The sequence below is a fragment of the Dendrobates tinctorius genome, unplaced genomic scaffold (assembly GCF_039654945.1).
Source record: "Dendrobates tinctorius isolate UK_male_01 unplaced genomic scaffold, ASM3965494v1 ptg000315l, whole genome shotgun sequence".
NCBI classification, from domain to species: domain Eukaryota; kingdom Metazoa; phylum Chordata; class Amphibia; order Anura; family Dendrobatidae; genus Dendrobates; species Dendrobates tinctorius.
The window spans coordinates 2,192,140-2,217,353 of record NW_027361982.1 but is presented as its reverse complement, the minus strand read 5'-3'; the positions used below and the strand labels follow the sequence as shown (position 1 = coordinate 2,217,353).

Here is a 25,214-nt window from a genome sequence, read left to right as displayed (position 1 = left end):
CACTCCCACCTGAATCTTTTAGACCTGCCAGATGTGACTTACCTCACCGGTGCACAAAAGGATTAAGCTCAACATGTCCAATCCCTCACGTCTGTGACTCGGGCCAAATAAGATATTCACATTAGATGGTCCCACCAAAATTTGGCCAACTTACATCTAACATATATGGCCGCCTGACATATTGACGGCCCCCACGTTTATTATGGAAACATTGTTATGCAGCCTAATCTTAGCAGATACATCTGTGAACTTGTGACCTCATTGTTCGCAGAACGCTGCAACCCCTCGGCAATTGTGTATATGTTCATTTCTCAACAACCAAAACTGTAATATCCCCTTCAAAATAAAAAAGCAAAATAAGATCAGCATCCAACCTAATGGAAGTTTCCTCTAGAGAAGAGTGATCCCCTCCCAAGGGAAGCCGGGGCAGCGCTAAACACCGTCTGTTTATAAGAACACTAAATCATCCAGCGCTGACAGCTGTGAACTCCGCAGGACAATACTGCGACCTCAGCCCTTGCACGCCATGTCACTGGGACACGCCAAGATAACACGGGGCGGGGGGTGTCATGAGCGCCAGTCTACAGGCAAGAAAAGGCCAACGACACAAGAAGGCCCGACTACTGGACACGTCGATGTACACGACATCTGTCACATGTACATACAGTGTCGGACTTTGGGGGGCCCACCGGGGGATTCTCCTGTTCCCCTATGGGCCAGTCCCAGGCCTGTGTCCAGTTACGGGCACAGTGAGGCCTTCTGCAGAGTTTGTGGAGTGAAGACTAAGTTTGTGAGAAGAACTGAGGTTTCCATTCCATTTTCAACTCCAAACAGCATACCGTTACATGTAATATACTATGCAATATGTCTTATCCAGGTCATGCACCCATCTCCAGGGGGAATTACCAGTCATATGCATGTAATAGCCAAGGACACAAACGTCCACAGCCAACAATCGGTCACGTGCGATTCCCTACGTCATGTGGCCATATGCACATCTACATGCAGTAACCTGGATTATGTGCCCATCGTCATGTGATTTCCTGAGCGCTTGCACGTTTACATAGTTTTAGGGTCACATGCACACAGGTGTGCAATATCCCACATCACGCCTCTATCCGGATACACGGAATTCCAGTTAAACAAGGAAAATATCACTGATTTGATTACTGGGCTTTTACCCCTTGGCAGTGATTGGGAATGACAGTTCATACACAGAGGTCCATAAAAGAATATTTCCAACATGAAAGTTCTTGGGATAATTTAGTAACTGCGGAGGGTTTCTAGAGCCGCGTCCTAGTGGGGCAAAGACGGACAAGCGCCATTGATTTACTAGAAGACGGCACATGATCATCCTCCGCCCATACAGATGCAGAGCGTCGGGTGACCTGTAAGTCCCAGCAGTCGGACCCAGCTACTCATACATTTTCTTCCATTGTATGGGAGATAAAGCGTTATTCCCACAATTGAAAGTTAACTCAACAATCTAACTGTGAAAGTCCAAACAATGCAGTGAGCATCGGTGAGAACAGGCCTGTTACCTGGAGTCCACACAACCGTCTGCTGAGAACATCGCTCCTCGCACCCAGATCCCACTCACAAGAAATCTAATTAGGGTAACATATGTTTAGCTGTAATTGTTTGAGGGGCGATGGGTAATTACAGAGGAAAAATCATCCACCCACCGCACACGCCGAGAAGTCACAGAAAGTTACCTCCTCCACTGCCAACACTTCGCTACGTGCACACATTATATAACAGCTGTATACATGATATACCGCCATCGCTTACACAGGGAGAATATGCCATGTCACAAGGAATCAGGAATACACACTGTGCAACAAAAGGAAATCAAGCAGGGCACAAAATCACCCCTAACAATAAATCATCCTCAGATTCCCCATAACAGCGCGTCATCCTCAGATCCCCCATAACAGCGTGTCATTCACAGATCTCCCATAACAGCGCGTCATCCACAGATCCCCCATAACAGCGCGTCATCCTCAGATCCCCCATAACAGCGCGTCATCCTCAGATCCCCCATAACAGCGCGTCATCCTCAGATCCCCCATAATAGCGCGTCATCCTCAGATCCCCCATAACAGCGGGTCATTCACAGATCTCCCATAACAGCGCGTCATCCTCAGATCCCCCATAACAGCGCGTCATCCTCAGATCCCCCATAACAGCGTGTCATTCACAGATCCCCCATAACAGCGCGTCATCCACAGATCCCCCATAACAGCGCGTCATCCTCAGATCCCCCATAACAGCGCGTCATCCTCAGATCCCCCATAACAGCGCGTCATCCTCAGATCCCCCATAACAGCACGTCATCCTCAGATCCCCCATAACAGCGTGTCATTCACAGATCCTCCATAACAGCGGGTCATTCACAGATCTCCCATAACAGCGCGTCATCCTCAGATCCCCCATAACAGCACGTCATCCTCAGATCCCCCATAACAGCACGTCATCCTCAGATCCCCCATAACAGCGTGTCATTCACAGATCCCCCATAACAGCGGGTCATTCACAGATCTCCCATAACAGCGCGTCATCCTCAGATCCCCCATAACAGCACGTCATTCACAGATCCCCCATAACAGCGCGTCATCCTCAGATCCTCCATAACAGCGGGTCATTCACAGATCTCCCATAACAGCGCGTCATCCTCAGATCCCCCATAACAGCGCGTCATCCTCAGATCCTCCATAACAGCGCGTCATCCTCAGATCCCCCATAACAGCGCGTCATCCTCAGATCCCCCATAACAGCGCGTCATCCTCAGATCCCCCATAACAGCGCGTCATCCTCAGATCCCCCATAACAGCGCGTCATCCTCAGATCCCCCATAACAGCGCGTCATCCTCAGATCCCCCATAACAGCGCGTCATCCTCAGATCTCCTATAACAGCGCGTCATCCTCAGATCCCCATAACAGCGGGTCATTCATAGATCTCCCATAACAGCGCGTCATCCACAGATCCCCCATAACAGCGCATCATCCTCAGATCCTCCATAACAGCGCATCATCCTCAGATCCCCCATAACAGCGCGTCATCCACAGATCTCCTATAACAGCGCGTCATCCTCAGATCCTTATAACAGCACGTCATCCTCAGATCCTCCGTAACAGCGCGTCATCCTCAGATCCCCCATAACAGCGGGTCATTCACAGATCTCCCATAACAGCGCGTCATCCTCAGATCCTCCATAACAGCGCATCATCCTCAGATCCCCCATAACAGCACGTCATCCTCAGATCCTCCATAACAGCGGGTCATTCACAGATCTCCCACAACAGCGCGTCATCCTCAGATCCCCCATAACAGCGCGTGATCCTAAGATCCCCTATAACAGCATGTCATCCTCAGAACCTCCATAACAGCGCGTCATCCTCAGATCCCCCATAACAGCGCGTGATCCTCAGATCCCCCATAACAGCGCGTCATCCTCAGATCCCCCATAACAGCGCGTCATCCTCAGATCCCCCATAACAGCGCGTCATCCTCAGATCCCCCATAACAGTGCGTCATCCACAGATCTCCTATAACAGCGCGTCATCCTCAGATCCCCATAACAGCGGGTCATTCATAGATCTCCCATAACAGCGCGTCATCCACAGATCCCCCATAACAGAGTGTCATCCTCAGATCCTCCATAACAGCGCATCATCCTCAGATCCCCCATACCAGAGTGTCATCCTCAGATCCCCCATAACAGCGGGTCATTCACAGATCTCCCATAACAGCGCGTCATCCACAGATCCCCCATAACAGCGCGTCATCCTCAAATCCTCCATAACAGCGCATCATCCTCAGATCCCCCATAACAGAGTGTCATCCTCAGATCCCCCATAACAGCACGTCATCCTCAGATCCTCCATAACAGCGCGTCATCCTCAGATCCCCCATAACAGTGCATCATCCACAGATCCCCATAACAGAGTGTCATCCACAGATCCCCCATAACAGAGTATCATCCACAGATCCCCATAACAGAGTGTCATTCACAGATCCCCCATAACAGAGTATCATCCACAGATCCCCATAACAGAGTGTCATCCACAGATCCCCCATAACAGAGTGTCATCCACAGATTCCCCATAACAGTGTCATCCACTGATCCCCCATAACAGAGTGTCATCCACAGATTCCCCATAACAGTGTCATCCACAGATTCCCCATAACAGAGTGTCATCCACAGATTCCCCATAACAGTGTCATCCACAGATTCCCCATAACAGTGTCATCCACAGATCCCCCATAACAGAGTGTCATCCACAGATCCCCCATAACAGAGTGTCATCCACAGATCCCCCATAACAGTGCATCATCCACAGATCCCCCATAAGAGTGTCATCCACAGATCCCCCATTTCTGTGAGTCTCTCATGTATGGGCCACTGACAAGCAGGCAGAGACAGATACAATAATCACTATAAGACCGGGTACGGTTCAGGCCACAGGTCGGTACACGGATAAATCGGATCTAGTGGAGGCAAAGCCAAGCTAGGTAACACAGAAAAATCTCTGGGGAAAAACAAGAAGAAACGTCAGGAAACGCTGAACCACAGCAGGTCACAAAGCAACAGCCTACAGGTCAAATCCTTCTTTCTAGGCCTGTGAACGCTCGCACTCTGATATTAGCAGTGGTGCAGGCGAGAATTACATATTATACTCATTCCTGTCTGTGACAACCTCTCACATGTATACAGGCAGGTTGGCAGAAGTAGCAGATGATGAGCTGATGCTGTAGTATAAGGTGTGGGGTCTATGTCAGGGCAGCACAGTGGCTCAGTGGTTAGCGCTGCAGCCTTGCAGCGCTGGGGTCCTGGGTTCAAATCCCACCAAGGACAACATCTGCAAGGAGTTTGTATGTTCTCCCCGTGTTTGCGTGGGTTTCCTCCGGGCACTCCGGTTTCCTCCCACATTCCAAAGACATACTGATAGGGAATTTAGATTGTGAGCCTTCAGGGACAATGATGCTAATGTGTGCAAAACTGTAAAGCGCTGCGGAATTTGTTAGCGCTATATAAAGATTATTATTATCATGTATACTTAATAACAATGAAAAGTGGAGCAATGATGAAGATATTCTGTGAGAATGGAAGGGATTATACGTCCTGCGCTGGTTACAGGGGACGATGATGTTTTCTGCACTGATGACAATTATGTGACAATCACTGAAGCACAGAATGTGATATCTACAGTCTGACGCCACCTCTCCCATGTATTAGCCCACGTATCTGCTGCCACTGTCTGGACATTTCATGGAACTTCAGAGTGACGAGAGTTTGCGATGGTCACTTCATTACTCCAGTCACATAGCCTGAGCCACACTGTCAGTGTCCACTCACACTCAGCTGCTACTTACACTGGGACTCACATTTTTCTCTTTGAGCTTTGTTTTGTTTTTCTTTCCCTTTGGATAATTTTCTTGTTCTTCAGTTTGTCTCATTTATTTTTTTTACTTCTTTCCCTTTGCTTCCTCTTGCTTCTTTTGAATTTCGTTCTACCACTTTGCTACTTTTTCCCGTTCCTTCTTTTTTTTTTTCTTTCCGTTACTTCTTCATTCTGCTATATGCTTGTATTTCCCTTTTACATCTTTATCTAAGCAGTGCGCTCCCTTATTCCTTTGTTCTTCCATTTTTCAATGTTCTGCACTCCCTTTGTTTTGTTCCCCTCCAGCTACAATCCCTGTGCTTGTTTCTCGCTTTGTTTTCTTTCATTGTGTTAATCAATGTTTTTCTTTCCCATTGTCCATTTTCATTTACCTTTCTCTTTGGCTTCCATTCCTTACAGATTTTCGCTCTTCCTTCCTTCTTTTCTGGATCTAACTGATATTTCTGTTTACTTATTCTTTTCCCTGACTTTTTTCCTATTGTTGCTTCCTTTTACTCCTTTCTCTGCTCTTCCTTACTCTGCGTTGCCGCTTTCCATTTCTCCTGTTCAACTGTCTTTTTGTTTGATCTCCCTTTTTGTTTCTTTCCCCATCATCCTACTCTCTTATTTATTTTACTATTCTCTCTCACTTTTCATCCTTTTTTTGTTAAATTTTCTCTTCCTCGCATTACATTGCTTGTTTTTCTTACCATTGTGCATTCCCTTTTATCTTTAACTGCTTCTTCTTTATCTAACCTTATTACTTTAATTTACCCTTTTCCTTTTTGACGTTCTTCCTTCACATTTTCGTTTTCCTTATTTCTGTTAGTTCTCACTTTCATATAACTTCATTTATTTCAACTGCATTTTATTTTCCTTCCCTTAATTCCTTTCAGCTTTCATTCATTCCATTTTTCCTTCACTTTGCTTCTTTCTTTGTTCTTTCATCCTGTATCTTTATTTCTTTTCTTCCCTATTCTTTATTGCCTCCATTTTATCTTATTCAGCGGTAATTGCTGGGGTTCTGGATTCAAATCCCACCAAGGACAACATCTGTATGGAATATGTATGTTCTCCCCGTGTTTGCGTGGGTTTCCTCCAGGTACTCTGGTTTCCTCCCACATTCCAAAGACAAACTGATAGGAAATTTAGAGTGTGAGTCCCATCGGGGACAGTGCCAATAATGTCTGTAAAGCACTGTGGAATTAATGGAGTTATATAAATGAGTAAAATAAATAAAAAAAAAAAAAAATCCTCTTCTTGCACTTTTCTTCCTTCCCTTTTTGTTCACCCTTTTTGCTTTCCTTGGTCCTTACTTTGCTTTGCTTTTCTACTCTTCTTATTCTTTCATTGTCCATTTCATATTTCTCTTATCTCTTTCTTCATTCCCTTTCTTTCGCCAACAATTTTCCACTCTTCCCTTCCCTTTCCTCATCCTTCGTCCCATTGCTGCTTATACTTTCCTTTTTTACATTATTATTATTCGTTCTGCTTCTAGACCTGTGTTACCGTCCCATTCATCTCTCAGTTTGTCATGACATTTCTTTGAGCTTCATTTCCTTTTCTCTGGCTTTTGCTTTGTCTACTCTTTACTATGCTTCTTTCTGTATTCTTTTCCCATTCTTCCTGTCTGTACTTTTTCCAGTAATTCCCTTTTTCATTTATTCTTCATTCCTCCTTTCTCTTTCTTTCCTTTATTCCTTTTTCATATGCCCCTGTCCTTTTTTCTATTTACATTATTAATTTCCCCCTTTTTAATCTTGTTTCCATTTGCTTCATTCTGTTTACTTTCCTGATTACTGATTTTTTTCCCCTTTACTTCATTCCATTTTCTTTTTTCCATGACTTTTTCTTGTCTTTCACCATTTTTTTATTCTTTACCCTTTTCCTGTATTCCCTTCACTGTCTTTGCTTCTTTCACTTTTTCCTCTGATTCTCTTAGCATTCCTCATTTTCTTGATATTTTATTCTTCTCATTCGTTCCTTTGCTTCTTTCCCCTCTTCTCTTTCTTCCCCTGTATTCTCTTTCTTCCCCATCGTTATCAGTTTATTACTTTACATCCTTTAGTGGTGAGTCTTTATCTCGCAGAACACACAAGGTGATAGAGAATATATGGAAACCCTCTTGTCAGAGGTTAAGGGATCAGTTTTGGTGATGATTAGGGATGAGCTTTCCAATATTGAAATATCAGAAATCGGCCCGATATTTGCGATATCGGAATTCCGATTTCAGATTCCAATATTTTTTTCACATCGGAAATCCCATAATCCTTCAGCCTCTGAGCCCCTAACCCTAACTATCCCTAACCCTTACCACTAACCCTAACCCCTGACCCTTACCCTACTAACCCAAAACCCTAACCCTGCTAACCATAAGCATAACCGTACCCTAACCCTACTAACCATAACCCTAAACCCTACTAACTATAAGCATAACCCTAACCGTAAACCCTGACTCTACTAAACCTAACCCTACTAATCCTAACCCCTAACCCTACTAACCATAAGCATAACCCTAAACCCTAACCCTACTAACTATAACCCAAACCATAAACCCTGACTCTACTAACCCTAACCCTACTAATCCTAACCCCTATAACCCTACTAACCATAAGTATAACCCTAACCCAAAGAAAAAACACCGCTGTTAAGAAGATGGCGACCAGTTTTCCTGCTACAGCTTTCGCTTTGTGCATTTTTCTAGCGATTTTTTTGCTCCTCTGCCTCTGCAAACTCCTTCCCCATTATCCTGAGGTGTTTCCCCTCCATTTTATCCATTATATAGCACTGTAGTGGTCATTTTGTAATTCCAATTTTTTTTTTCCCCATTGACTTGCATCGATATCGGAAAACTGAAATTCAGATATTTTCCAAAATCGGAATTCCGATACGATATTGGGCAATATCGCTCATCCCTAGTGATGATATGTAAAGAGACATGAGGAACACCTATGATTCCAGCTCACTGTGTAATGATATATAACTCTCATCCCTCATCTGTGCCATTTTACTAGGACCCCTAATCTGCATCTTCCAACTCATCAACGTTCCCATGATGTAGGATACATAACTTTAGATACAGCAGCTCAGCAGACGTCACACATAAAGGCTTGGATACAGTGACTGGGCAGACAGTATCAGACATAATGGGATTCGATATATTAGCTCCAGCAGGCCGTATCATGATGGATTAGATACAGTGGCACAGCTGATGATATCACAAATAGCCTTAGATACATCATCTCTGCATACAGTATAACACATGAGAGGCTTATATGTACACAGGCCTAGCATACAGTATGATGTTAGCTTAGATACAGCAGTGACAGTACAATGCATGTGAAACGTCTGGATTTTTTGAGCCCTTAGGCAGCAGATCAACAGAAGCCTCCGGAAACAAATGAAAACCAATCAGTGTTAAATTATTTCCCCAAAATAACTATACCACATTCCAAAAGGTACATCGTAAAATAATGAAACATTGCACTTAATCGGGGCAGCACACCAAGAAATATAGAAAAGCCTTAGAAGATTGGGAAATCATAGCAGAACTGAAGATTCAGAAGGTGGCTGGCTTCTTCTTGCCAACTCCATCCAGGATCCCCGAAAGGGAAAGGAGGATCCAGATCCTGTCCGAGGTAAGTAAGACGAGTGTCTATTTATTCAGGCCAAAAGTTATTATCCATCATAAATATTATAGTCGTCCATTAGGTTCTCGAAATCCAGCTGTAGTGTAGTATTCAGTTTGAGTGTTCTTCCCATCAATAAAATCTGAAGAAGAAAAATTGGAAGCTGCATCACCTGTGTGTAAAGGCCTGAGAAGAAATCATAGGAATACAGTTTTGTAATCTTCTTGGAAAGATTTGGTCAGGAAAAATTTGAAGATAAGGCTCTCTGGACACCAAAGCCTCCAGACCGCTAATTGTCTAGGCTACCAATTTCGGTTGAGTGGTCTTTGATGGTTTGAATGTGGTAGAGATAAAATCTTCCAAGAAATGTAGAGAAGTTCTAGGAGAGAAATACTGCTGATAGGTGGTCTTAGGCAGCGTTCACACGTCGCGGTGTTATCTAACGCATGATTTTGCCACAAAAAAAACAGCATCCCATGCAATCCTATGGGATTCCGCAATGCTGTGCTGATGCTGCGGATTTTCCCACGGCGGAATCGCATCACGGAAAAATACGCAGCATGCTCATTATTTTACGGAATCGCGGCGATTCCGCCCACATAGGAATGCATTGTTCTGCTTACTTTCCGCATGTGGCTGTGCACACCATGCGAAAAGTAAGCAGAACATTTGTGGATGGTATCCACAGTCCGGAGGAGAGGAGACTGTCCTCCGCGCTCTGGGTACCTTTTCCCTGTTAAAAAAAAAACAGAATTAAAATAAAAAAATAAATCGGGTTATATTCACCTTCCGATGTCCCGCACAGCGTCCCCAGGCTTCAGCAATACACGTGGCAGGTCCCGTTCCCAGTGATGCATTGCGATAATGACCTCTGCTGACGTCGCTGTCTCGCGATACTGTAGCGGTCTCGCGAGAGGTCCCGCGACGTCATCAAAGGTCATTGCCGCAATGCATCACTGGGAACGGGACCTGCCGGAGATTCGCGGAGGCCTGGGGACGCTGTGCGGGACGTCGGAAGGTGAATATAACCCAATTTTTTTTTATTAGATCTTTTTACTACTGATGCCGCATAGGCAGCCTCATAGTAAAAAGTTGGTCACACTTGTCAAACACTATGTTTGACGAGTGTGACCAACCTGTCAATCAGTTCTCCAAACCGTGCTACAGATCGCTTGGAAAACGCTAGCATTCTGCAAGCTAATTATGCTTGCAAAATGCTAGTTTTTCCGCGGGAATTTAAAATGCGATTTTCCAGCGGAATGGGATTCCGGAATTCCCGCAGTAACTTCCACGGGAGTTCCTCTACGTGTGAACTTAGCCTTAGGTTTCTTCTGCCTCATTCACACCTCAGTATTTTTGCATCACTGTTGGCGAGCCAAAATCAGGAGTGGAAATTACAGAGACAAACTATGATTGAAAGATTGACATCTTTTCTGTGTTTTGGAGACTCACCTGGTTTTGCCATCCAAATACTGATGGTTGACTCAAGCCTTACATGGCAAGATGGTATCCAATGAAACATTAAAACACCTGGTAAACCTGCAGACAAATCAGCCTCCAGGTTTTCCAATGATAACGTATCTTGCCGAGAGGTACGGTCAGGGGTTGACTTGATGATCATTTTTGATCACCTTATCTACTCAAGAATTATGACTGTCCTTCTAGATATTACCAAGAACCTTTAGGATGTTTACTTCTTGGTGGACAAATATAAGATAAATTGTGAGTTCACTGGAGACTTCTGGAGTTTACGAGGTAAGGATGGTCTAATCTGTTCAAGGAGCAAAATCTCAAATTCTCATTCTTGCATGCAGCCATAAGGTCTGTGCTACTTCAAGACAAACTTCACGATTCAGTTCCTCTCACTGTGTAGAGGGCTTGAGCTTCTCCTTCCCCCAAACATGGACTATTGCAATCGGTCAGATTGTGTTCGGCCCAACACAATAACTTCCGCATTTCTTACTCCAGGGAAGGGATCTCATCTCGCATTGACATTTCGTATGCGTCAATGTGGTCATATTGTTGGACTGAATAACAATGATATATGAGCAAATAATTAAAAAACACCCAAAAACTGCTATTCCTTCTCTTAGGTGATCGCAGATGCTGAATCCGAAACTCTAAGCAAATTGGTGCCCAATAACCACACGATTTGGAAATGATGAGGCAAGATGTTGGCATGTCTGCGATCACTATGAGGTTTGAACACATTCGAGATTCTCCATGAGATCACTTTCCTTGGGTTTGGGCCTCGGCGCACCAACAGTGGCACATTCATCTGTCGTTAGTAGCAAATCAGATGGAAAAGGGGTTTCCACGACTAAGATATTGATCTCCTGTCCTTAGGAAAGGTCATCAATTGTTACAGCAAGGTTCAACACCAGGAACCAAGTCCTGTGCGGCTGCTGGGGGTTCACCACGTATGAAACCATTCTCGGGACTGCAGCTCAGCTCCCATTACTTCAGAACAACTCCTGGATAAAGTCTGTAGCCGATGTGTTCTGGCTCGTAGATTAGTGCACAATCAGGGTGTCAGGTGTTGGAGCCACCAATCTGAAACTGATGCAATCTAAAGGGGCCTTTACACATAGCGATATCGCTAAAGTCTCACCGATTTGGTGACGTAGCAGCGATATTGCTAGCGATATCGCTATGTGTGATACTTACCTCCGACCGGCTCCCCCGCTGGTTATCGCTGATCGCGCGAGATCGTCCACGTCCTTTTCTCGTCGGCCGCTTTCTGCTGGCGCCAACGAGCGACGCGTGGACGGAGGATGTCAGGATCGCTGCATCTGAAAGGTAAGTAACGACCGCTGCTGCGTCGCTACGAGATCTGCCTGTGTGGCAGCTCACTAGCGACCATTTAGCGATGCACCAGCGATCCTGACCGGATCGTATCGTGGTCGGGATCGCTGGTGCATCGCTAAATGTAAAAGGGGCTTTAGTCCTTCACCATTTTAAGCGTGTCATGGATCAGGAATCTACATCCTTAGGACACACTCTGGTGGTCTTACTCTAGTGGTCTCAACCAAGGTACGGAGCAAGGATATCCTGTTCTTCAGTCACTTGACCGCTGAAGCTAATCGCAAGCCTAAGGGGGCAGGTGATTGAAGAACAGGATGTTATTACTTCTGGTCCTGACTTTTATCCCCATTGTGGACGTCATTGCTGGATAAAGTTCCCGATGTATAACATACGGCCCCATTACCCCACCCCACCCCGGTGGATAATATCTGACCGCATAACACCCCCGATAGATAACATCTAGCCTCATTATGCCCCCAGTGTATAACCTTCAGCCCCCACTCTGCTGCCTCCCTTTACTACCATGTGAAAGATCGGCCGGTGGTCCGGAGCGCACTGATCCCAGCACAGCCCTGTAATAGGAACCACTGGAGTAACAAGTCCGTCCATGGCAGATGCAGGTGGAAGAAATTTCATCACCTGTGAGTGATATTTTTGTGAAGTGGAAGGAACCGCATCAACTCAGCCATGAGGTGGAGACCCCGTAATGTTACAGAGTGGGGGGCCGAGTGCTGAGGAGCAGAGGGCAGAAAAGTCATCAATGCTCTGCTGACCCCATAACTGCAGAGTCCAGACCTCCTCTCAGCACAAACACTGAGCTACCGCTGCAGCCCTACATCACCAAGCACAATGCCGAGCGTCGGATGGTGTGGTGCAAAGCCACCATGGCCGCTGTCCTTGTGTCTGATGAGACGCGATGAGTTGTCAGGGAGCCTCCACCATTGGATTTCCACTCTTTATACATCGAGGACATTTCCTCTCCTCCCATCGTCTCTCAGACAAACCTGCACCAAAGAAAGCCGAAGTGGACGCCGCAATCACTGCAACAGGCGGAAACCACCGACAGGCGCTCAGTGAGGAAACATGGAGGACACGGCCTCCCAAATCAATGTCACCGCCTGGGGGTGCAACCACTGCGAGCCCATTGCTGAGGCTCAGCAGTCAGTATCACACAGGGTAGGATTAGATACACAGCTCAGCAGTCAGTATCACACAGGGTAGGATTAGATACACAGCTCAGCAGTCAGTATCACACAGAATAGGATTAGATGCACTGCTCAGCAGTCAGTATCACACAGGATAGGATTAGATACACGGCTCAGCAGTCAGTATCACAGGATGACTAGATACACGGCTCAGCAGTCAGTATCACACAGGATAGGACTAGATACACGGCTCAGCAGTCAGTATCACACAGGATAGGATTAGATACACAGCAGTCAGTATCACACAGGGTAGGATTAGATACACAGCTCAGCAGACAGTATTACACAGGATAGGATTAGTTACACGGCTCAGCAGTCAGTATCACACAGGGTAGGATTAGATACACAGCTCAGCAGTCAGTATCACACAGGATAGGATTAGATACACGGCTCAGCAGTCAGTATCACACAGGATAGGATTAGATACACGGCTCAGCAGTCAGTATCACACAGGATTGGATTAGATATACAGCTCAGCAGTCAGTATCACACAGGGTAGGATTAGATACACGGCTCAGCAGTCAGTATCACACAGGATAGGATTAGATACACAGCTCAGCAGTCAGTATCACACAGGGTAGGATTAGATACACGGCTCAGCAGACAGCATCACACAGGATAGGATTAAATACACGGCTCAGCAGTCAGTATCACACAGGATAGGATTAGCTACACAGCTCAGCAGTCAGTATCACACAGGATAGGATTAGATACACGGCTCAGCAGACAGTATCACACAGGATAGGATTAGATACACAGCTCAGCAGTCAGTGTCACACAGGATAGGATTAGATACACTGCTCAGCAGTCAGTGTCACACAGGATAGGATTAGATACGCAGCTCAGCAGTTAGTATCACACAGGAGAGGATTAAATACACTGCTCAGCAGTCAGTATCACACAGGATAGGATTAGATACGCAGCTCAGCATCACACAGGAGCGGATTAGATACAGCTCAGCAGTCAGTATCACACAGGATAGGATTAGATACACGGCTCAGCAGTCAGTATCACACAGGATAGGATTAGATACACAGCTCAGCAGTCAGTATCACACAGGATAGGATTAGATACACAGCTCAGCAGTCAGTATCACACAGGATAGGATTAGATAAACGGCTCAGCAGTCAGTATCACACAGGAGAGGATTAGATACACGGCTCAGCAGACAGTATCACACAGGAGAGGATTAGATACACAGCTCAGCAGTCAGTATCACACAGGAGCGGATTAGATACAGCTCAGCAGTCAGTACCACACAAGATTAGATACACAGCTTAGCAGACAGTATCACACACTACATGATTAGATACACAGCTGAACCGTCAGTATGATGCAGGATAGGACTAGACACAGACCTCAGCACACGGTATCACACACCCCTCACTCTATCATGGTACTACCCACTTCGCTAGTTTTTGAATACCCGAATTTTCTAGTTGATTTCAATGGCGCTAAAAGAGGGGGAGCTGCTCCGTCCTATATGCATCAATTACTCATTGCTTTTACGAATGCGCAAACATGACTCCTCCCCTGTGGGTGGAGTAATCAGCAGTCAGTCACTCGGGGGGTTTGGAACGACCAAGCCCCGCCTGCTGTTCTTGATTGGGTCAAAGGTTGTCGCTAGGACCAGGATGTAACCAATTACAGGCCGCTGCGATCTCTGACCCTTCCCACATCAGGAAGACTTGATCCGACTCTGCAGTGACCAATTAACTGCCGGAACCATGAGAGCGCACAGACGCTGCTACATTAACCCCTCCTGTGCCAGGGTCTGTGTGTGAAGAGATTCACCCCTCCTGAGCCAGGCTCTGTGTCCTTATATTAACCCCTCATGTGCCAGGGTCTGTGTGTGAAGAGATTCACCCCTCCTGAGCCAGGCTCTGTATCCTTATATTAACCCCTCATGTGCCAGACGTGTGTGTGTGTGTGTGTGTGTCTCTCTCTCTGGATTAACCCTTCTTTGCCGGGCTGTCTAGTTGGGTCCGATTAACCCCTCCAGTCCCGGCCTCTTCAGGGGATGTGCAGTGATTGACCCCCTGTCCCCCAGCAGCTGCCGGTTCCTCCCTCGCCGCCATTGTCAGAGCCTCCCATTCATTGTCAGTGATGTGTGGACTGTCTGTTTAAGAGGCAGGAGGGGGAGGGGGCAGTCAGAGAGTTGACCCCGCCCAGAGAGACAGCTGCCAGGGCACCATGGAGAGACAGCCGGAGACAGCCAGGGAGTGAGCGTCCTGGAGGAGAGCCGAGGCCTCAGAGACGTAAAGGACCGCAGAGCCTGGAGAGTGCGGATGATGGGGAGAGCTCCCTGCTGCTGAGAAGGCCACCCCCGTCCTCCTCTCTGCCCTCACCCTCCTCACCCCCATCCTCCTCTCTGCCCTCACCCTCCTCACCCCCATCCTCCTCATCCTCACCCCCATCCTCCTCATCCCCATCCTCCTCACCCTCATCCCCATCCTCCTCACAGCCCCTGCTGGGGTGCAAAGGAATGCTGTGAGAGCACCGGCTCGGCCACCGCCGGGGCAGGATGTCTCATTGACCCTGGGCTGGAGCAGTCTCTTGTGGCCTGAACATGTCTCGTGCTTCCACTGGCAGCGAGCGGATAAATGAGACGGTGAGTGCTGGCGTCTCGCCCCCGGTGTCACATCTGGGCCTGGTCTGTACGGTGGGTGTGATCTGGACATGTTGCCAGTGATGGAGACGCTGTCTCTTTCATCGGGGCGAGAGCTTATTCCACACTGGGGGGCCTTTATATATATATATAGTACCTCAGTCCTTACTGTCACCCGCTCGGAGGTCCCCCACATGGTGGCGTCTCCATCAATACAATTCAATGAACATTTTGTGAGGGGGAGGCTCGGGTAATTAATAAGCGGCGACGCTCTCCTGTCAGCGCCCAGGGGAGGATAATTTGTGAACGGAGGTTTTAATTCAGCGTCTTATTTATAGCGGTTCCATTCATAGCTCTAGATTTATTTTTTGCTTTCAGACTGGCTCTGCCCGCTCTGAAAAAGGTTCCACCACCTCTTCCTCCTCCGCCTCCTGGCCCTCCCGCCCCCCAGGAGCTCGATCCCGGAGCTCCGCCCCCGAGGAGCCTCATGTCGGCAATTACAGGCTTCTGAGGACCATAGGAAAGGGAAACTTTGCAAAAGTGAAGCTGGGGAGACATGTCCTAACCGGGCGAGAGGTGAGAGTCCTGACGTGTACCGCCAACTACACGCGGCCTGAGCCCCTCATGTGATCTCTCATCTTTTTTCGCTTTCAGGTTGCTATAAAGATCATCGATAAAACGCAGCTGAATCCCAGCAGCCTTCAAAAGGTGAGACGTGTTTTGGGGTGTGGGGAGCCGATCACTGCAGGGCTCCTCAGTTTTTGCCTGTGGTGGGCTCTGATTGGATCCTTTGGTTGACTTCCTTAGGCCTGACCCATGAGGGCCCCAGGATGTGCTTATTGATGCTAATGAAAAGATACGTCAGAGAATCACATCTGATCACTCACCAGGCCTTATACCAAGCCGAGCATGCTGGGAGTTGTAGTACAGCAGTTCAGTACAGTGCTAAACGGGATTGTGTGATATTGGCGCTTATGGCACGAGGGATGCTCTGCAGGAAGTGTTCTTCGATTACATTCCTGACAGGAAGTACTTTGTGCATCGGTCATTGTCTTCCTTCCCTCTGCTGTGAATATTTTTTAAACCGTCCAGGCCCTGCGCCATACATCCCGGCTGGGTACAGGCTGCAGCTGCTGCCAGGCTCTGCCCTCAGTGATTCCTGCAGATACGGCCACAAGCCTGTCTGATCTAAAAAGACACAGCAGTCCCATAGAAGTCTATAGATACTGTACAGGATACACTGCCCCATAGAAGTCTATAGATACTGTACAGGATACACCGCCCTATAGAAGTCTATAGATACTGTACAGGATACACCGCCCCATAGAAGTCTATAGATACTGTACGGGATACACCACCCTATAGAAGTCTATAGATACTGTACAGGATACACCGCCCTATAGAAGTCTATAGATACTGTACAGGATACACCGCCCTATAGAAGTCTATAGATACTGTACAGGATACACCACCCTATAGAAGTCTATAGATACTGTACAGGATACACCACCCCATAGAAGTCTATAGATACTGTACAGGATACATCATCCCATAGAAGTCTATAGATACTGTACAGGATACATCATCCCATAGAAGTCTATAGATACTGTACAGGATACATCATCCCATAGAAGTCTATAGATACTGTACAGGATACATCATCCTATAGAAGTCTATAGATACTGTACAGGATATACCGCCCCATAGAAGTCTATAGATACTGTACAGGATATACCGCCCCATAGAAGTCTATAGATACTGTACAGGATATACCGCCCCATAGAAGTCTATAGATACTGTACAGGATACACCGCCCTATAGAAGTCTATAGATACTGTACAGGATACACCGCCCTATAGAAGTCTATAGATACTGTACAGGATACACCGCCCTATAGAAGTCTATAGATACTGTACAGGATACACCGCCCCATAGAAGTCTATAGATACTGTACAGGATACATCATCCCATAGAAGTCTATAGATACTGTACAGGATACACCGCCCCATAGAAGTCTATAGATACTGTACAGCAGGGTTCTCCAACTCCAGTTCTCAAGGCCCACCAACAGATCATGCTTTCAGGATTTCCTTTGTATTGCACAGGTGAAGCAATTATCACCTGAGCAATACTAAGGAAATCCTGAATACATGATCTGTTGGTGGGTCTTGAGGACTGGAGTTGGAGAACCCTGCTGTACAGGATACATCGTCCTATAGAATTCTATAGATACTGTACAGGATATACTGCCCCATAGATGTCTATAGATACTGTACAAGATATACTGCCTCATAGAAGTCTATAGATACTGTACAGGATACATCGTCTCATAGAAATCTTTAGATACTGTACAGGATATACTGCCCCATAGAAGTCTAAAGATCAGGAACGTAAAACTCAAATACACAGAAGGCCAAAATTAAAAGCTTCAACCACGTCACAGGCCTACCTTGATATTTATTTAAAAAAAAATGTCTACAACTGAGGAAGTTTTTCCTTATCATCAAATATAATAATGACATTTTTCATATGGAAGCAAACTTTCAGGGGTTGTCCCACAAAGTACATTTTAATTAATAGATCTTAGAATAAAATATTGGAATAATATAATATGTTATGTAAGAGAAATAAAAAGCAAATTGCGGCCTAATTTACATATGTAATAACAAAGAATAAATAACCTTGAATAATACAGATAATAAAGAATGATGCTATCAAAAGTGCCCCCCAAACACAGAATGATACCTCCTCAGTGAATTAATTTCTCCACACGCACAATATGATACTACTGTACCTCCCTCCCCTCAATCCCCCAGACACGGAATGGTGACCCCATCACAGATTGCTTCTCCCAACTGTAATCCCCACACAGCCCTCCATACAGTATAATGGCCACAAAAAGTGCTCCATACAGTATAATGTGCCCCACAATTCTCCATACAGTTACAGGAGATGATGATGGGGTTGGATGGTTGTGTTCCTGATGACAGGAGATGATGGGGTTGGATGGTTGTGTCCCTGATGGCATCATATAATGGGGGTTGGATAGTTGTGTCCATGGTGACAGTAGATGATGGGGTTGGATGGTTGTGTCCCTAATTGCAGGAGATTATGGGGGTTGAATAGTTGTGTCCATAGTGACAGGAGATGATGGGATTGGATAATTGTGTACATGGTGACCGGAGATGATGGGGGTTCAATAGTTGTGTCCTTTGTAGCAGGGAGATGATGAAGGTTGGATAGTTGGGTCTCTGGTGGCAGGAGATGATGGGGATTGAATGGATGTGTCCCTGGTGGCAGGAGATGATGAGGGAGGATAGTTGTGTCCCTGGTGGCAGGAGATGATGAGGGTGGATAGTTGTGTCCCTGGTGGCAGGAGATGATAGGGTTGGATGGTTGGGTCCCTGATGGCAGGAGATGATGGGGTTGTGTGGTTGTGTCCCTGATGGCAGAAGATGATAGGGATGGGTTAGTTGTGTCCCTGGTGGTAGGAGATGATGGGGGTTGGATACTTGTGCACATGGTGACAGGAGATGATGGGGTTGGATAGATGTGTCCATGGTGACCGGAGATGATGGGGATGGATAGTTTCCCTGGTGGCACGAAGTGATGGAGTTGGATAGTTGTGTCCCTGATGGTAGGAGATGGTGGGGATTGGTTTGTTGTTTCCCTGGTGTTCTGCAGGTGTTAGGGCAAGACTGTTCCCATCTCCTCTTACTATAGAGTTTTATACTGTAATGTCTACTCTTTTGTCCTTTCTGATTGTTTCCGGCTCGGACACTGTTTGCTTTATTGAACATCAGCTGTGAATATTTAGGACGGATATTTACTCCAAGAGGATATTTAGGTCAAGGTCTTGTGCTCCATTCTGTGATGAGAGGCGGCGACTCTGACATGTTGTTACAGCACGGGGCATGTAGAGGTGAAGCTGTGAGGCGTGGGTGTCACCCCAAAATAAATTAGTCTGGAATCAACCATCATTAATTAGTGTGCATTGATTAATGGAAGAACGTGTAGATGAGAAGTTGATTCATCAGATAAAACCTAGACGTCCACATGCAGCCCACAAATGATGTGCCACATTCAGGAGCCGGTGGGATTGCAGCAGGGCTGTGGAGGTAGAGTCGAAGTCTGTGTCCATTTTGGTGTCGGTATAAAATGGACCAGGTCCGACTCCAAAAATATATAATAAATTGGTACGGTAGTTCAATTCAGGATGTGATGTAAATGATTTCATAATAATTTGGGAAAGTTATGAAATGTCCTATACCTGTCTGTTCTGTTCCTGATCTAAGGATCTTGTCTTTTAGTTGAGATGAATCTGTGCTGCACTTTCCGCACATTCTCAGTAGTGACCAGTGCTGTGGAGTCGAAGTTGGAGTCAAAGATTTGACTTGCCTACTCCACAGTCCTGGATTTCAGGACTGTAAGGGAGCACAGGGATAAGGGGAACCATGGAGCAAGGTGCACACAATATGGACTGGCTAAATATCATTGAGGAGCCTTCTTTATGATTTTCTATATTTGGATGATCTGCTCCAGTCGTAGGTGAAGCCCCGGCCGGCAGTGAGCCAGGTGTCATGGGGTGGGACATGTGGGCTGAACTTTCCGCTTCTTGATGATCTCTTTATATTGCTTCTGCTTCATCACTTATTTATGGATCACCTGCAGGAGCACAGATAAATAAATCATGCTGGCGGCTTTCCCCCTCATGCGATGCTCATCAGTGTCATCTCCCACCACTTCCAGTGAAGTCACTGATGCACCACCATTACTGGCAGACTCACAGATTCACCACCACGGGCAAAGTCACTTTTCCCCCTATTACCAAGTGCAAAGTCATTGTTCCCTCACCACCGCCGTCAGTGTAGCTGTTCCCTCACCACCGCCGTCAGTGTAGCTGTTCACCCACCACCACCGTCAGTTGCTGCTTCCCCACCTCTAGCGTGGAAATTATTCATTGTGCAATGAGTCGGGGTCTGCCCCTATGTCCCTCTGTATATTCAGGACTCCTCTTCTCCGTTCTTCAGCACCTCCAGTACATGGATGTCCAAAGTTTCCACATATGACAGACTAGTATCTGCCACTGTTGACTGATCTTCATGAGACATGAGCTGAGCTTTCTGCACCTCTTGTTAGTGGTCGCCATTATAGCTTAAAGTATGTGCACACCCTCATAATAGCAGGCCCAAATGTTTTAGTATCATCCATAGCAACTGTTGCATTGATCAAATTCAACACAGAGAAGGACGACTAATATTGAAGAAGTCAGGACCGCTCATCCCGGGGCATCTACCAGGACCGCTCATCCCGGGGCATCTACCAGGACCGCTCATCCCGGGGCATCTACCAGGACCGCTCATCCCGGGGCATCTACCAGGAGCAGTCATCCTTGGCATCTACCAGGTCCGCTCATCCCAGGGCATCTACCAGGACCAGTCATCCCAGGGCATCTACCAGGTCCACTCATCCTGGACATCTACCAGGACTGCTCATGCAGATCTGTTTAATCAAGGCATCAGCACCAGAACACTTTATGTCCTCCTTACTTTGGTTTGCGACATTTTGAGGGAAAGTCTTGTGGCATTTGCAGTCTGATATTATCGTCACCCTTTTGTTGTCTCGTCTATGACATCTCCCATCTTGTGCCTAACATCACTGTCATTTCCTGTCAGACATCACTGGCGGCTCTTGTGTGACCAGTGATGTCACTGCTGACACTTGTATGATGTGTGATGTCATTGCTGAGACTTTGTAGGCCTCTGAGTGCTATCACTTCAGGCACAATGTCTCAGCTGGTACATCATACCAATCACTGGTGGGGATCACATTCCTGCATCGTGGTGGGTTCTGCTGTCATCACTGATCGTACATGAGATTCTGTATGTAGAGTCCCGTCTATTATATGTGATCATATATGTAGACTAGTGTAATTCCTTATGTCAGGTCTGTTAAATGGGATCATACAGTGGATACAAAAAGTCTACATGCCCCTGTTATAATTCCAGGTTTATGTCATGTAAAAAAAAAATCCTGCAAAAAAGAATCATTTAATAACATTTTCCACCTTTAATGTTGACCTTAATCTGTACAAATCCATTGAGAAGCAAAAGAAAAATAAAGAAGTAAGATAATGAGTTTGCACACCTTTACACTAATACTCTGGTAAAGTCTCCTAGGAAATCATAACCATTCAGTCTTTTTGGGTCGGGGGTCTATCAGCGTGGCACTTCTAGAAATAGCAATCTTTCCCAGCTCCTCCTTGCAGTAGCTGCACATATGACAAATTGTGGGAGCATCTCCTGTGTACAGCACTCCCTTCAGGACACCACAGATTGCCACTTGGGTTCAGGTCTGGGCTTGGACTGGGCCATTCCAAAACTTTCATCTTCTTCTAGTGAAGCCGTTCTTTTGGTGATATGGAGGTCACTTAGGGTCATTGTTGTGCTGAAAGGTGAAATTCCTCACAGCGCCAAAACACAATGCTACTTCCATCATGCCTCATTGTGGGGCTGGTGATCTGCTGGAGAGGCGTAGTGTTGGTTTTGCACCTTTTGGAAGTATGGCCGAAAATTTTCCCCCTTGGTCTCATCAGACAAAACATGTTTACCATAGTATTTTTACAGATGGTTCTAGCAAAGCATAGCTGGGCTTGGATGTGTTTCTTTGTCAGAAAAGGCTTCTGTCTTTCCACCTGACATCACAGGACAGACATATGTCTAGAATGAGAGATTGTTGTCATGTACAGTACACAACCAGGACTTTATTGAAATTATGACAGCTCTTTTAACCCCTTCATGACCTTGCGATTTTTCCATTTTTGCATTTTGTTTTTTTGCTCTCCATCTTCTCAGAGCCATAACATTTTTATTTTTCAGTCAATATGGCCATGTGAGGGTTTTGGTTTTTTTATTTTTTTTATCAGGACAAGTTGTACTTTTGAGCAACACCATTGATTTTACCATATAGTGAACTGGAAAACGGGGAAAAATTGCAGTGAAATTTTAAATTGCAAAAGAATGTGCAATTCCACAATTGTTTTTTCTTTTTTTGCTTTTGCATGTTCACTAAATGCTAATACTGACCTGCCTTATGATTCTCCAGGTCATTGCGAGTTTGTAGACGCCAAACATGTCTAGGTTCTTTTTTATTTAAGTGGTTTTTATATTATATTTTGGTAGATCAGTCATTTCTGAGCGTGGCGATACAAAATATGTATTTTTTTTATGTGCAAATTGCCTCTTCAGAGAGAGAGAGGACTTTTACTCTACAGCGCCACCTATTGGTAGTAGCGATCCTACAAGTCACAATCAACCCTTTAACGAGTCTTGTAATATGACTTAGGATAAAAGCCAAATCAGAATCTCAATTTGCAGACACGGTGTTTCAGGCTATTGGCCTCCTTACCTTGACAAGCCAGAGCTGGCATGTCACTCTCCACAAGGAGAAACCTTACCCCTTAGACCTGTATTTTTTTAGTGTTTTATTTTGAATGGGGCAATAAGGGGGTAATTTGACCTGTTACAATTTTTAATATATAATTTCTACTTTTTACTTGCTTCAATAGTCCCATGAGTAGATTTGAAGCTGCAATCATCTGATCGCTGGGGCGTCAACCCTGCTATGTGTAGCAATAATCATCATCTCCTATGAATGCAGCCCACAACCCCCGGCTGTCATGCCAACCCATTGGCGCCCCGTGGTCATGTAACGGGCTCCGATGGGTGTCATTTGTGATGCGCATCTGGTTTGCGCTATTAAATCAGCTGTCATGTGCCGGGAAAAGATGCGGCCTCAGCATCGGAGACAGCATCAAAGGGAGGGACATAACCTATGATGCACCTATATGTCATAAGTCGTTAAGGGGTTAATGTTGCTGGCAGCCTCTTGGCGGCCTCCTGGACCAATTTTCTTTTTGTCTTTTCATTAATGTTTGAGGGACGTACAGTTCTAGGTAATGTCACTTTTGTGCCAAATTTAAGCCTCTTTTTCACAGTGTCCATGGTAGATCTAATGCCTTGGAAATGCTTTGTCCCCTTCCCCTGATAACTTTCTACAACAAGATCCCTTTGCTGTGTTGTCAGCTGTTTACGGACCAGAAAATCTTCCTAGAGCAGCGACACTTTCTCTGTAGTTAATCAGAATTGGTGTCAATGTTGGCGGCTGTGTGAACACAATCACATCCCCAATTACAAAAGGGTGCTCACACTTATGCAACCACTTTATTTTGGTTTTATTTTTATTTTCCCTGGTTTCAGTTTGTTTCTTAATGGGTTTGTACATACTAAGAGTAAGTTCACACTAGCAGGTTTTCCTTGGTTTTTCATGCGTTTTTTGTGTGCAATTTTTACTGCAGTTTTGGCATGCTTGATTTGTCTGTTGTACATACTGTTAAAGTTTTCTGTTGAAAAAAAACGTCCTGCTCGACAGAATCATTTTTTTCACCACCCATTCATTTCAATGTATGAAAAACGCTGAAAAAAAAACACGGAAAGAAGTGACCTGCTCCATTGTGCAAAAAAAACATGCAAAGCACAAAATCGCGATGACAAAAAAACAAGCTGTGTGCATGAGATTTCTGAAATCTCATAGAATTTGCTGGTACTGTAAAGCGCAGCTGAAAATAAGATTTAAAAGAACGCTGCAAAAACGCCGAGTGTGAACTTAGCCTAAAGGTTTAAAAATAAAAAAATTCTGAAATGAGTCTTCTTGGTAGGATTTTGTTTACATGACAAAACCCTGTAATTTTACTAGGGGTGTGTAAACTTTTTATATCTCCTGTTTAGTATAGGGGATTGTATGTATAGAAGATTATTATTATTATTATTATTATTATTATTCCTTTATATAGCGCCATTTATTCCATGGCGCTTTACATGTGAAAAGGGGAAATATAGACAAGTATAATAAACATGTGTAAGACAAGGGACACACAAGTACATAAGGAGAGGGGACCCTGCCCGCGAGGGCTCACAGTCTACAGGGATGGGTGAGGATACAGTAGGAGAGGGTAGAGCTGGATGTGTGGTGGTTCAGTAGACCGAGGATCATTGCAGGCTGTAGGCTTGTGGGAACAGGTGGGTCTTCAGGTTCTTCTTGAAGGTTTCCGTTGTTGGTGAGAGTCTGATGGGTTGAATATTTACGAGACCATGTGTGTAAAGTAGTGCAGTACGTTATGTGGGATCATCTATGAGGATACTGATTGTTATATGTGGTCATGAGCTTTATATAGACTTGTGCATGTTATATGGGATCACGTGTGTAGAGACTGATCTGTTATGAGATTATGTATGCAGACCCATGCTTATAAAATCTGGCATGTGATTAGATCATATATGGAGAGTTAAGTCAGTTATGAGAATCGCGTGTGTCTGGCTCCTCCAACTAGATTGCGTACGTCTGGCTTTTCCTATGATATCGCGTAAATCTGGCCCATTGTACGAGATCACATATGTCTGTCCTGTCCTACAAGGTTGCATACCTCTATCTCCTCCTACAAGATTGCTTACCTCTGGCCCGTTCTATGAGATCTTATAAGTCTGGCTTGTCCTACGCGATTACATACTGTACTTCTGGCTCCT

The 25,214-nt window shown here is 45.6% G+C and overlaps 1 protein-coding gene and 2 long non-coding RNA genes across 6 annotated transcripts in view; 1 reads left to right on the top strand and 2 right to left on the bottom strand.

Moving 5' to 3' along the window:
- LOC141073805 (uncharacterized) overlaps window positions 1-14,498 on the bottom strand; it is a 44,028-nt gene extending 29,530 nt beyond the window's left edge. Inside the window, exon 1 of the long non-coding RNA XR_012227068.1 lies at window positions 14,433-14,498. This is a non-coding gene — a long non-coding RNA (uncharacterized lncRNA). The remainder of the gene's footprint in view (window positions 1-14,432) is intronic.
- On the bottom strand, window positions 8,727-11,531 carry LOC141073806 (uncharacterized). The gene is made up of 2 exons (XR_012227069.1): window positions 10,468-11,531; window positions 8,727-9,157 (listed from the first exon to the last, which is right to left on the bottom strand). It is a non-coding gene; the product is annotated as an uncharacterized lncRNA (long non-coding RNA).
- A 265-nt stretch (window positions 14,499-14,763) lies between the features above and the next one.
- MARK4 (microtubule affinity regulating kinase 4) overlaps window positions 14,764-25,214 on the top strand; it is a 28,268-nt gene continuing 17,817 nt past the window's right edge. Inside the window, exons 1-3 of one of the 4 annotated variants that reach the window (XM_073561250.1) lie at window positions 14,764-15,636; window positions 16,012-16,209; window positions 16,288-16,341. In XM_073561250.1, the coding sequence (XP_073417351.1) occupies window positions 15,595-15,636; window positions 16,012-16,209; window positions 16,288-16,341 (294 nt within the window). In that variant the 5' untranslated portion in view covers window positions 14,764-15,594. The remainder of the gene's footprint in view (window positions 15,637-16,011; window positions 16,210-16,287; window positions 16,342-25,214) is intronic. The other 3 variants (XM_073561248.1, XM_073561251.1, XM_073561249.1) reach the window with 3 other exon arrangements.